Genomic DNA, 14276 nt, shown 5'->3' on the forward strand with positions numbered 1-14276 from the left:
ATGGTGCCACCTGAGACCGAAGGGTTCCTGATTTAATTCTTGGCTTAACATCTTCTTCACCTTAATTTTTAAAGTCTTTTGCTGTTAATATATTTTCTTCTCCAATGAGCATTTCTTGTCCAAATGTCACACCTTAATGTTGCAATTTCTATAGTATCGGATCCTTTTCATTGGCGATTTAATACATTTTTGATTTTTCAGTGTGTTAAATCTCTTTTCTGGCCCATTTTACCTGTAAAACAAACTTAATCATGCACATCTGAATATAAGGTGCTTTGCACTTACAGCCCTTGTTAACAACCATATAATCACTTATAAATTATTATATACAAAATTTACAGTAGTTATTAAGAATGATGTGGTATGGAATTGGTAAAATGTGCTTTGGAAAAAATATCAGAATATCGACTTGAGTGTGTGTGTGTGTGTGTGTGTGTGTGTGTGTGTGTGTGTGTGTGTGTGTGCGTATACATACAGCCATTATCTGAACATACTATGTGTAGTATAGGAACAGAAATCAAGCTTCTGACTTCCTCAAAGCTCCTGATATCATTCTTACACTTTTCACACTTTCAAGTGCCGTGAATGGAACGTAACGTGTGGAGGTACATGTTATTTCACTAAGATTAGGCTACAACCCCCAAGAGCAACACTGCCAAGGGAACCCCTCAAATAAATCAAGAGGATGTTGCTCATGAACGGCTCCCTCAGCCAGAAGCACAGCTAAATTGTGTTTCTAAGACACCAAACCACAGCCTAGTCCCACAGATTAAAACCAAAGGTTTGCACTGTTGCATTCCGATTTAATTTGTGGTTATAAAGAGATTTGTATTGCAAATGTATAAGCAACAAAAATGTATCCAGCATTTCTATGAGGTTAATTTAAAAATGCATCACTTACATGTGATGGTATGTAGATGTCATAAGGGTTTCCAGAATCCACATCTATGACGTGAAAGCCCACACTAGAGCCATAGATGACCTTTAACCTCTGACCCTCTTCTACAGTCAGGTCCACCAGCTGAGGCCTGTGCTGCAGCTCTGTGAACGACTGCCAGAAACAAAGAGATACAGATACAGGAATGGATGCTGATTCTAGGGATCTGGTTAAACAGGCAGTTAATGCATGCAAACCTTTAAGGCATTTTCCTTCATTGACAAATTATATTATTAAATGTTAGTTAAATAGCAAGAAAGAAAAACAGGGAGCATTTGAAAGATGAAGAAATATTGGTACAACATCATACCTTGAAAGCCATGAATTTATGGTACGGCTTGGGGGCCCATGCATAAATCTCTACAGAGCTCTTCAGTGCGATCACCAGGAATTTGATTCTCTCGTATTTCACTGAAAACAAAGTAAATCGCGCTTTCAGTTACCTGCAGCTCACAGTGGCAGTCTGTCATATTCATACAAGGAAGCAGACCGTTTCCCGCTACCACTCTCCATGCTGTTAGAGGCGAGCTGAATGCCAATCCTCTCGATTAGCATCAGAGATCTCGATTAGCCTACTCAACCGCCTCTGTCTTAACAGCCTTCGCTCGAACAGGAAAGCCTTCATCTTTCAACCCCAATATCTTGGACTTTACTTCATTCTGCACCCTCAGAAAATGCAGCTAATATATATGCTGCTAATATTTATATTAATATGTAATCTTGCTAATAAAATAGAATATAAATAATACAAAACAATTGTATTCCATGAAGCTGCTGCTATTAATTGTATTCTTTATGTTGTTAATAAAATATAAATAATACAATAAAGTAGCAATTGATACCATTTTAATTTTGTTGATAATATGAAGTCCCTGATATTCAGGAAAAAACAATAACTAAAAGAGAACCTTTAGTCTTTATTACTGGATTTAATATTTCAAATACTTTATGCCACAGTGTTAATGTAATTTATACTTAAATACAAGAGGTTTATTTGGATATTAGTTGCCACCGTACAAGATTTTGGTATCCAACTTGGTATTGAGTACTGTGAAATTTCACTGGCATTGATTTCAATACTTTTGTGAGTGACAACTCTAGCAGAGATGGATGACTTACCAACTTTATAGTGAATACAGCCTTCCAGATCTCCAACAGTGATCCAGCCCTGTTTCTTCTCTACCTCCGGATCATTGTGCAGTATTCTGTTTCTCAGCCATGACAAGTAGTAGACACGTAGCTTGTTTTTCTTCCCTGTAAACATCAATGACAAGGCTGACATGTTAATAAAACATTACATGTATCCCCAAAAGACACAAAGAGCTGCCACCAGGCTTGGTTCAACATGTTTTTTTAGTGCATACTTAAAAATGTGGACTTAAATTCCATCTGACTGCAAATATCAACTTTGATGCCCTTGTCTAAGTTCCTTTTGTAGTGGGACAAACCTGATATGGTGACCAGGACATTTAGACCCTCTAGCACCTCCATCTGTTGGAAGCGCCGGCGAGTGATGAGGTTATACACCTTGCCCTGACCGCTGCGGTCCAGCAGCATTAGACCGTTCTCAGTGCCCACCAAGAGGTTCACACCTGAACAGGAAACACGAGCCTTGTCAGAATTGGATTCTAACTCAAGAATGTATGTGAGAAGAGGAATTAAAAACCAAAAAGGCAAATATCAGAGAGAGGGTGATTTACCCCATAGAGCAGCACACAGGATCTCTGAGTTGAAGCGCTTCTTGTACTTGCGGATCTCTGGTGTGTCGCTGTGAGGTCTGATGTTGGTGGGGTTGACATTGACCACAGAGATCTTGCGAGCCTCGTTCAGTTTGGCCTGTTCCTGACGCAACAGCTCATTAGCAAACAAAGCTGCAGAGGTGAGAAGACCAGAAAACACATTAAATGATACGAAAGAGGAAACATTTCATTCATAAACTGATGTTTGGACAAGAACCAACCCTGGCAGGAATCATTCACTGCCTAGAATAAGCCTATTCTAAAACCCATTTTATCCAAAATGTCATATTTAAATTGCTTTCCATAAATGTTCTTCCTTTTAGTGTTGCAGACTGTGATAACGAGATGTGTTTGTTTGTGATTTGTATATTTACCGGCCGCTGAGCTCTCATCGTTGTCATCTGTGGGGGAGGTCTGATACACACGTGGGTCCACAAAAGGAGTGAAAGAAGCTTTCGAACCACCTCCATGACCAAACTACAAACATAACAAATGAACCATATCAGCTCCAGTAAAATTAGAAAAACAGTCTGCAGATGGGGCTAAAAATACAACAGAAGCACAGTTCCTGCTGTTTAGATAATAGATGGTTCAGAAAAAATGAGTTCTATAACACAGCAGGAAATTTTAGTCTTTCACTTGAGTCAGTAAATAATGTCTGTGACAGTGTTATGAAAATATTAAGAGTCATTAGGAGAGCAAAGTGCTTTCCTCGCATTTTCAGACTCTTTAGTCTCATTTTAATTCAAGTTATAGTGAAGAGAGGAGAGCAAATTAAAGAGAGAGGAGGGTAGGACAAGACTGGGATATTTCAAATTGCTTTGCCTGGCTAAATATATCAGATGCGTGTCCCTCTTAAATGTTATCTACCTCATCCATAGAGTCCAGGTCCTGGGAATTGAGGCCTGTTGGAGTTCCTGATGGGGAGTGGCTTTGCTGCACCAGGTCTGGTAGGTTCCCGTGGCCTGCGAAACCATTGCTCTCGCCATGGCCCAAGCGTTGCCTCTCATTGGTCTATAGAGAACATCCAACGCAAGTCAAAAATGTGTGAAACATTTGAGAAGTGAGATATAATACAAGTCTTTTTTTGGAGCTAAATAATATCTAATGTGGCTGGCATTGGCGTCTCACCTCTCTCATTCTTAGGGTGCCATCCTTAGACTCATCGTTGTAGGAGTCACCAAAGGACTCATCACGGCTGCTTGTGAAAGACTCATTTCCCTGAACAGAGGGCCTGAGGGTGACAAATATAGAAAACTTAGGTTTAAATTTGACAGAATCACATTACAACAGAATTTTATTTCTGTTCTCATTTTATTGCCCTTATTGCTGAGGCACAGCTCTGACATAAAATTTATTTTGAGGAACAAGAGAGAACTAAAGGTTTACGCTTACATGATCCTGGGGATGTCACTGACTGACACCGTGCCATCATGCCCCACAGTACCATCCTCATCCTCGCTGCTCTCAGAGTCCTCACTGGAGGAGGAGTAGTCCGTTAGTTTAAGGGGCGGCCGGTTGATCTCATCTATTCGCAACTCCCTCAGTTCTTTAGCCAGGGCAGTCAGATCCTGAAGAAAGAGAGAGATAACTAATTAGAACAGTAACACTGCTATCTTCAGTAGCTGACAGTAGTTCAGCTGTTGATATAGTGACAATAGCTCAGTTGCTGATTTTTTTTTTTAAATATTACATTACTGTTATTTTTCCTCAAACCATCAGGATTCGCTAAAAATGAATTGGATTATTACAATGTAACAAGTCGGTGCCAATAGCCTCATGGGCAGTGAGCCGACATAAACGCCATTTCGCTTCTGGCGTCCCTTTCCCGATCTGATCTGAATCAGTCCGTTTGATGGTTCAAGAAAATTAACCGGTTCAAAAATGTTTCACTGATTCACTGAGCAAGTTTACAGAATTCCTATAGCCTTACTGAGGTTTAAAGTTTTATAACTGTGCTATAAAGCTCCAAATTTAAAGTAGCTGTCTCAACACTGGTGATTAAATTCATTAAAATGTAAAGTTCATTCTTACTCAACACAGCAGGTGCACAATCTTTATTAGAGGTTTGCTCAAGTAGAAGATGATTCCGTTGTAAAATTCTCACATATTCAGATACACTTTTTCTCCTACAAAGAAAAATTCTCAATGATTTGCTGAGTACTTTGGAGGTCTCATGCAACGGTCATCTGTAATCAGTTTGCATTCGATCTGTAATCCCAGCTTTAGGCCCAACATAAAAATGCCCCCTCCTGAACTTTAGTTGCTATAGAAACAACAAGGCTCCCAACAAACAGCTGGGGTTATTTGCGATGGAGCGAGAGAATCCGAGCCAAGTGGGGAGAATAACACACCCACACATAGAGTCCATTGACAAAGCCACTGGCAATCCAGCATGGTGAGAAAGTTGAGAGGGTGAAAGAGGACAAGCTTTTCTCAAGTCAGCGTTGCTATCGAGATTAGCAATCAAGAATTCCCACAGTCCCCTGCCAAGCAACCTGTAGATTGAGAGGGACTGAGAGAAAGATGGATGGGAATGTTACCAACCCTTACTCTGGCTTTCCAGCCCTGATTGAGGTTCAGGTGACAAGACAGATAAAAGAACAGCAGACAGAGAGAAAACACAGGAGAGACGTGCAGAAAGAGCTTTGGAACTGGTTAATACAGATTGTAATTCAGCTAATTATGTAGACAGCTCTAGCCCTTTGTTCAAACATTCATCACGCCTCAAGAGAAGTTTCCTCAAGTAAGGACTTGGGTTGTCCAAGCCAAAATAGCTCTCAGAGAAATAAACCTGCCATAAATAAACAAATGTAGTAAAATAAAAAAGATAGGGGGTGGTTTTTCATGCAAATGTAGGAAAGCATAGCGATGGCAATGCCAATGTCAAGGGCGTGATTCCCTGGCAGGTGCTTTTATAGAAATTGACTTCCATTGCATTTATGTAGATATATTTTACATAATTTTTAAGTAGTTGTAGGTGTAATTTTAGTTTATCTAAAATTATACTAATATAATTAATATTAATAAAATTGATAGTTATTTCAAACAAAGTCTAATTTTAAATATCAGTTTTGACCAATTGTGCTCAAAGATTCAGCCAAGAATTTTCATTTCAGTGTATCACTTATCTAAAGGCTTTGAGTGTTCACAAGTGGAAAACTGGCAGAGAGGACAGTCTGAACAATGCAACCAGTGGGACATTTGGCCTCCAACCGTAAAACAGCATCTGCGTCTGAAGGTTGTTTAGTCTAGAACTGTGTTTGGAGGTCACATCTACATCCAGAGAGAACTAAAAGCACCTTCAAGCAAATGCTAGATAAAAATGAGGTTCAAAGAGTAGTGTACTGTCCATATCGAGAAATTAAGGATGGCCAGATCATATTTAAAGGCTATTGGGATGCATCTTACCGCAGGTCGACCAGGTTTGTTCAACTCTCTGCTTTCTTCCTGAATGGGTTTGGACGTCTCCTGTAATGCCAATGGAGATCCTTCTGATTTACCAGACCCTGGAAAACAACATAACAGGTTGTAACCACATGTTTGAGATTAAAGGACATCACATGTAAAAGTTTAAGAAAAAGCCATACCGATCGACCTTTATTCTTATTATTGGTGAGGAGATGTAAAAGACAACTTGTTCTCAAACAGAATGAAAACTGAGATTGCTGGCATTCTTGTAAACAAAAATTGACAAAAGGTGGACCCTACCTATCTTTACAGCACCTAGAAATACGCCTACTAGATTGGACTAAAAATTCAAATGTATTCAAAACAATGTATCCACCATGCTAGATGGTCTAAACAATATAAGAATTTATACAGGTCCTTCTCAAAAAATTAGCATATTGTGATAAAGTTCATTATTTTCTGTAATGTACTGATAAACATTAGACTTTCATATATTTTAGATTCATTACAACACAACTGAAGTAGTTCAAGCCTTTTATTGATGATTTTGGCATACAGCTCATGAAAACCCAAAAGTCCTATCTCAAAAAATTAGCATATCATGAAAAGGTTCTCTAAACGAGCTATTAACCTAATCATCTGAATCAACTAATTAACTCTAAACACCTGCAAAAGATTCCTGAGGCTTTTAAAAACTCCCAGCCTGGTTCATTACTCAAAACCGCAATCATGGGTAAGACTGCCGACCTGACTGCTGTCCAGAAGGCCATCATTGACACCCTCAAGCAAGAGGGTAAGACACGGAAAGAAATTTCTGAACGAATAGGCTGTTCCCAGAGTGCTGTATCAAGGCACCTCAGTGGGAAGTCTGTGGGAAGGAAAAAGTGTGGCAGAAAACGCAGCACAACGAGAAGAGGTGACCGGACCCTGAGGAAGATTGTGGAGAAGGACCGATTCCAGACCTTGGGGGACCTGCGGAAGCAGTGGACTGAGTCTGGAGTAGAAACATCCAGAGCCACCGTGCACAGGCGTGTGCAGGAAATGGGCTACAGGTGCCGTATTCCCCAGGTCAAGCCACTTTTGAACCAGAAACAGCGGCAGAAGCGCCTGACCTGGGCTACAGAGAAGCAGCACTGGACTGTTGCTCAGTGGTCCAAAGTACTTTTTTCGGATGAAAGCAAATTTTGCATGTCATTCGGAAATCAAGGTGCCAGAGTCTGGAGGAAGACTGGGGAGAGGGAAATGCCAAAATGCCTGAAGTCCAGTGTCAAGTACCCACAGTCAGTGCTGCTGGTGTTGGTCCACTGTGTTTTATCAAGGGCAGGGTCAATGCAGCTAGCTATCAGGAGATTTTGGAGCACTTCATGCTTCCATCTGCTGAAAAGCTTTTTGGAGATGATTTCATTTTTCAGCACGACCTGGCACCTGCTCACAGTGCCAAAACCACTGGTAAATGGTTTACTGACCATGGTATTACTGTGCTCAATTGGCTTGCCAACTCTCCTGACCTGAACCCCATAGAGAATCTGTGGGATATTGTGAAGAGAAAGTTGAGAGACGCAAGACCCAACACTCTGGATGAGCTTAAGGCCGCTATCGAAGCATCCTGGGCCTCCATAACACCTCAGCAGTGCCACAGGCTGATTGCCTCCATGCCACGCCGCATTGAAGCAGTCATTTCTGCAAAAGGATTCCCGACCAAGTATTGAGTGCATAACTGAACATAATTATTTGAAGGTTGACTTTTTTTGTATTAAAAACACTTTTCTTTTATTGGTCGGATGAAATATGCAAATTTTTTGAGATAGGAATTTTGGGTTTTCATGAGCTGTATGCCAAAATCATCAATATTAAAACAATAAAAGGCTTGAACTACTTCAGTTGTGTTGTAATGAATCTAAAATATATGAAAGTCTAATGTTTATCAGTACATTACAGAAAATAATGAACTTTATCACAATATGCTAATTTATTGAGAAGGACCTGTATACTTCCACTTCACTCTCTGGAGGACGAGCGCATTACTGCACATCTGACAGGAACTGCCCAGCAAAAACAACCAGAATTAAGTCTGAATGAGTGCCAGCTCCTCCAGTCCCTTGGAGACTGTCAGACTGGGGCATTTTGGGAGGGCCACGTCTGCTCCAGTCACTCACAACACAACATGAACACCCACACTGGCTTGTAACAAAAGGTTTGCTCATGGGGAGCCATGTTTAAATCAGGCCTGGATCAAGTCCTGATCCTTTCTATCCCCCAATTACCTGTCTGCCTCTACTGTCCTGTAAATAAAAGCTAGAAAACGCCTTTCTTTTGGATGGTGTTGTGCACTGGTTAAACCTCGAGGCTGCTTTCCAGAAGGTTTCGGGTTTGATCCCTCAAAACATGAATTAATCACCATGTAACTTACGCCAGAGGGATTGTCCCAGTAAAAACATTGTGTCAAGTTTAGTGAGATGTTCATTGAAAAGATTTCTGGAATTCTAGAATTATATTCTACAATTGTTTTGTCCTCATTACAGAAACTCAAGATGACTCAGAAGACACAGCATTCTCACCTGTGGGCTGGTTCCTCTCACTGGATCCAGGCTGCGAGCCGCCCTGGGAGCTGGGTGTACTGGAGCTGGAAGAGCTGTTACTGCTGGTTCTCTGCAGAGCTACATCCAGGGACAACTCTGTCCTCCTCAGGTCTGGATTACTGCAGAGTTCAAGATACAGTCAATGCTTCAATATAGCAACATAGAGCAACGCCTCCAGCATGTGATCTGACTGAGAGCTAAGTTGAGTTGAGCTGACCTGGTGCGGATGAGCTGGGAGGCCGCTCGCCCCCCTCCACCGGACTCCCCGTTCCCAGGAGAGTTCTTCCTCACCAGAGCAGGGGAGATAGAAGTGGTCCGCTGAGGCACCTGGGTAGTACCGCACAACTTTAATCAAACACACAAATGACCAAGCGTCAGAGACGAGGGATCATAGCGTCACAACAATCAGTTCTCTTGAATAACAAAAGACAGACTGCATATTTTATTAATAGTCTTTGAATAATTTATTTACTACAAAGTCTTGTAATTTAAACATTCAAACTACCATTCAGAATTTTGAGGTCAGTAAGATTTTTATTTTTTTTTGAAAAAGTAATACTTTTGTTCAGAAAGGACACACTTCTTCGTCAGAGGAATAAATTACATTTTAAAATAATAGAAAACAATATTTGAAATTGCATATTTTACATTACTGTTCTGACTGTAATTTTTAAATCAAACAAATGCAGCCTTGGTGAGCATAAGAGACGTCTTTCAAAAACATTTAAAAAAAAATCATACCAACCCCAAACTTTTCAAATGTTTGAAGTATTTGTCAAAAATATTATCAAAAGATCTCTCTTCAGGTGTGAAGCCTTGAAAATAGGAAAAAGTAAAGCTCAGCTTTAAAGTACATTGCTGTATAATTCTGACCTTGGGAGGAACATCATCTTCCATTAGCCAGGGGGAACTGCGGTCAGGCTTTTCCTCATGGCTGGCCATGCGAGGGGCTGGAGGGGGTATCTCTGAAGTCGGGTCAGAGTTCTGCCGTGGCATCTCTGGCCGATGGGACACCAGGCTCTCCTGAAAGGCTGAAACGCCCTTGGCAGATTGATCATGCAAGGACTGAGAGACTGACAGAGAGGAGCTATGGGATCTCACTGGAACCAAATGAGCCATCTAAGAAGAGGAAGAAAGAATTAAGTGCTTAGATCAGGATTCTGACACTTTTTCACCAATGAATTTTCATGACCTTTCCAGTCATTGGTGATTACAGGATAAGGATGTTTTAGAAATTATTTTATAAGGAATTATTATTTGCTGGGTAGACTTCCATGTGTGTTCCATGTGTACCTTTGAATAAGAACATTTATTTATACTTATTAGATGTCTCCAATAACACCCCTAAAGGACAGAATGATGTTTCACGCTGGCTTCTGAACATGTTTTATAAAAAAATAATTAGAGATGCACAATATTAAATTCTGCATAATAACCCGACAATTATTTTCATATTATGGTCAACAAAATTTTCTTCAATTCTGCAAGTGAGTTTATGCATCACAACAGTATGAAAAAAAGGATATTCTTTTTAGAGTCTTTTTATCTTTTACTAAAGATAACAGAAAAATAATAACTTTACTAAAAATAAATAACTAAACTGATACAGTACTGATATACTGAGCAATAAGAATTAATGCTTTGAACAAAAAACTACATGTTGTACCTGAGGCTCCACAGGGCGGTGCATAGGAGGGGTACGTGCCGGCTGCATACCCCCACTGCTAAAGGACTCTGAGCGTGGTGGAAGGGAAGGGTCGGAGATACGGTTAGCCACTTTATGCTGCAGGGCAGGAGAACTCTGGCGGTTCAGTTTAGAACGCTCCTCAACCTTCATGAATAGTAAAAAGTCACATAAGAATAGGCCAAACAAAAAAACTCAGCCACCACCAACCAAACAAGCAAAAACTAGCAAGGCCCTGCAAAATGCTCCGGAAAAGACATGTTTGGGAAATGCACCAGCTAACACTAAAGTTAATCAGTTGAAACTATCACACCATCTGAAAGAGAAAAGCAATCTATTCAGCTAGAATTAGCCGTTGCATGTTGATCGGGTCATTCATACAACAATCAGTTAGAGCAGACCAGCATCTTCTACAAGCAGAGAGACTGAAGACCTTTGAGAGGTGAAAGGATAGAAAGAATTTCAATGGGTAAAGAATCTGCTTTGGCAATAGAAAAAGCCAATATATGAGACACTGCTTGACAACTAGATTAAAGGATTTCAGTTCCAGTCTAATTTCTAAGAAAGTCATCAAGGTAATCAGTGCAGTTTATATAAACCCATATCTATTTGTATGAGATAACTAGTAGTCTTTTAGTGTCTCACAACTTGAGGGCTTCTTGTTTGCACCAACAGATCTTTTCAAAAGAACTAGAAAGACACTGGTTAACCATCTCAGTGTCTCAGAATTGCAGATTCCTATTTGGGAAGAAGCTTATCAAATTAAAAAAATAAAATGAGTGGTTAGTGTGGAGATGAATAGCATCTTGCTCAGAGATATGATATGTCTAGAGTCATAATTAAGGTTAAAGGGCATTCTAAATGGCAACTATATGACCCATCATTGGTGTCTAATAGAACTGGTTACACTGGTTGAGAAGCTAGTTTTTTAGCAATATGACAAAAGAAATTAGTCAGTTTTCAGTGAACATGAAACTGCTACGGGACATGATACAAGCACAGCCAATAAGAGGAAATTTGTTTTTTAATATACAGTAGAGTGCTGTAAGAATGAGTCTTAAAACCTGGAAATGAGATGTTCCAGAAGTCAATGGTTTAAAAAAAAAATAAAAAAGCCTGAAACAACATCTGTGGTCAACACAAGGTTAAAATATTTTCATATTTTATTCTATTCATAAAAGTTGTTCATTTGTGAAGATTATCTTGAACAAAACATGCAAGAATTAGCCACAGATCTTGTTTTCCATTCAGCTATTTTTCTTATTAAATTAGCTTTTCTGTTGAGGGAACCAGGGTTATGCTAATGTTCAGGTTTGCCTACAAAATTGACATCTTTCACACAGCACTTACGTGGACTTGGAATAAAGACTAATGCGATTTTGCTCACTAGGCAGTCTACTGTGGCTTTGCGCTTGTTGTGGCTAGTTAGGACATGGTGTAGAGAAACAAAATTCATGGAACTGATTCAGCTTTCCAGGAGTACTTACAGAAATCTGAACACTTCCCAATACATAGAAAATTCAATGGATGTTTTTTACATTAAACCTTTAGTTTTCAACATTTCCCAAAAGCGGTTTGATTTAAATGATTTGAGGAGTTTACCACATGCCACCTTGCGAGAGAAAAAGAGGAGCTCCAACACCAAAGGGCAATGCACCCAGAAGCACCCAGCAATGGGCTGCACTGATTATGAAGGCTTACACAAACACAGAGGGGATCCAGTCGGGGTGGTGGGCCATCAGAATCAGGAGGATCAGGGGCAAACTAATGACAAAGGGGCTTTTTATGATGTCACTGATGAGTAAGAGCCAGTAAAATAGGAATAGGAGGAATGGGGACACGTAGAGTACTGATAGAATAAGTGGTTAACAGGTCTACTTAATAGTCAGTTGCATAATGTACATATATAGATTTTGGAATAGCATTCATTAACTAAAAAAATGTGCCATTACGTGACATTTTATTTTGAGGATTAAGAGAGCAAATCAGAAACAATCTAAGAACAGCTATTTACATCTATTCACGCCTATTTACAAAGATCGCAGACCACCTCATTTGACGAAGGGCCTGATCGTCAACATGTTGGTGGGTGAGAGCGGGGAGCCTACGGGGGATGAATTGGGGCTGACCAAGGAGCTGCGATGGCTACCAGGGGATGGTGACCTTGAGGAGGTTGGGCTTGCTCTGGGTGTGCCTCGAGGAGAGAGCCCCATCCAGCGCAATACAGAGCGGATCGGTGAGGCGATATCGGAATTATGGGATTTAGGGCGAACAATAAAAAAGCCCTCGCGTCCACAAGATTTGGAGCGCCAGATGGGCTGGTTAAAACTCTGCCTGAGCAACTTCGCCGACGTGTATGAAGACAGGTCCAGAGCAGAGGAGCAGCGATTCACATGAAATGGATCCTGTGTCCTGAACGATGCGAGAGGCACGGACCACTCCCATTGTGGCACTGTCAAGAGGTTCTTGCATGGCACTGAGTTTGAACGCTGACCTCGGTTCATCATCTCTCGGAGCGAGTGCTCCGGGGCTGACTTGGACAGCAAGCTGTCCTCATCGAGGTCCAGACGCTCCTGGTTAATGGCGAATTGTGGGAGCAACTCATCTACATCTAGTCTACGGCATGGTGAAAGCTGCAAATCTGAGGCCGAGGCCAGGTTCTCTGAACTAACCGCTTTAGTGATCACTGGGTTGGGCTTGCATCCATGGGCCTTCTGCCCGGCCTTTTGGAAGGCCCTAAGCTGTCCTGAGACATGGAAGCTGGGCTGCTGCAGCTTCCTGTGTTGTAAATGCTTCGTGACCTGTTCTCTAATAGGGGGAAGCATTCTAGTGGGGTCTGAGGGGCTCCGGTGGGGGACGTGGCGCTGACGGGATGGGGATGAGGAGGATGAGGAAGGCTTGTTGATGGGTTGGATCTGTTTCAAGGGCCGGCCATGGACCTGAAACAGTGAGTCAAGAGTTTTTTGTTAAACACAGTTAAGTTGGTTAAAAAACATCTGGGTCAAGTACATGCTACAAGACTGAAACTCTTATAGCCTTTTTTTACACGGAGGTCTCAGAAAGTCTCACCAACTTCCAACGTCACCAAAGATATTCCAGTTACGTGTTTGTGGACAAGAAGCAAGTGTAGTGTTAAAGGTGCATTCAGTAGTTCTTTAGCTAGAGTTAGTGTTGCTATTCTTTGTATACTTTAGTAACTAAAACCACAGTACTGTTAGACACTGCACTGCCATCTATCAAGTGGATCAGCATGATCATCTCTTTTTTATTTTTTTTAGTAAGTTTTATGAGTTTTATGTAAATTACACTGAATTTATTATTGCGTAAACTACTTATCCCCTGGTTTCACAGACAAGGTTTACACCTAGTCATAGATTAAATGTAAGTCTGAATTGTTTCAATTGAAATAAACTTGCACTGACTTATCTTTAAACATATCAGTGCCCCTGCTTGGTCTCAAAATGCACACACCAGTAATGTTTTTTCCCAAAGGCAAGTTTATAAAAATGACTTAAATGTCCTAATTGAACTATGACCTAATCTGGCCTAGGCTAAACCCTGTCTGTGAAACCAGGCCTGTAAATCTTACTAGCATCTCTTGCCTGTCCAACACAAAAAGAACTACTACTCAGGATTTTCTCTGTCATCCAATCTTTCCATGTTGTGAATGTCTTGCCAATATTTATGCTAGCTTTTTTCATCCATGTCAGTCTTTCTGTCTTCAGACCTTCACTTCTTTGGTCATATAGTTACTGATTCTTCTATTTTCTCCGCTGGTAAAGCATGGTGTGTGCGTTACATTGTTGTTACATTGTCTAAGTTTTGTTCTTCACATCACCAAACAATGCCAACGAGCATGAGGATTCTGTCTGACATTTAGTAAAACACAGCGGATCATAAGTGGGGTGAACTGCACCATACATTAT

The 14276-nt window shown here is 40.7% G+C and overlaps 1 protein-coding gene across 4 annotated transcripts in view; it reads right to left on the reverse strand.

The window, feature by feature from the left end:
• The window catches only part of LOC306846441 (TRAF2 and NCK-interacting protein kinase-like), an 86807-nt gene that overhangs the window by 4553 nt on the left and 67978 nt on the right, over positions 1-14276 (reverse strand). For 3 of the 4 annotated variants that reach the window (XM_079379834.1, XM_079379832.1, XM_079379835.1), the window contains 14 exons: positions 10333-10497; positions 9540-9785; positions 8884-9011; positions 8646-8785; positions 6088-6185; positions 4072-4247; positions 3808-3910; positions 3547-3690; positions 3051-3153; positions 2638-2808; positions 2386-2529; positions 2057-2191; positions 1248-1348; positions 902-1051 (listed from right to left, as the gene is read on the reverse strand). In XM_079379834.1, coding sequence (XP_079235960.1) covers positions 902-1051; positions 1248-1348; positions 2057-2191; positions 2386-2529; positions 2638-2808; positions 3051-3153; positions 3547-3690; positions 3808-3910; positions 4072-4247; positions 6088-6185; positions 8646-8785; positions 8884-9011; positions 9540-9785; positions 10333-10497 — 2004 coding nt within the window. The remainder of the gene's footprint in view (positions 1-901; positions 1052-1247; positions 1349-2056; positions 2192-2385; positions 2530-2637; positions 2809-3050; positions 3154-3546; positions 3691-3807; positions 3911-4071; positions 4248-6087; positions 6186-8645; positions 8786-8883; positions 9012-9539; positions 9786-10332; positions 10498-14276) is intronic. The other variant, XM_079379833.1, reaches the window with a different exon arrangement.

This window comes from Barbus barbus (assembly GCF_936440315.1).
Source record: "Barbus barbus genome assembly, chromosome: 26".
NCBI lineage: Eukaryota > Metazoa > Chordata > Actinopteri > Cypriniformes > Cyprinidae > Barbus > Barbus barbus.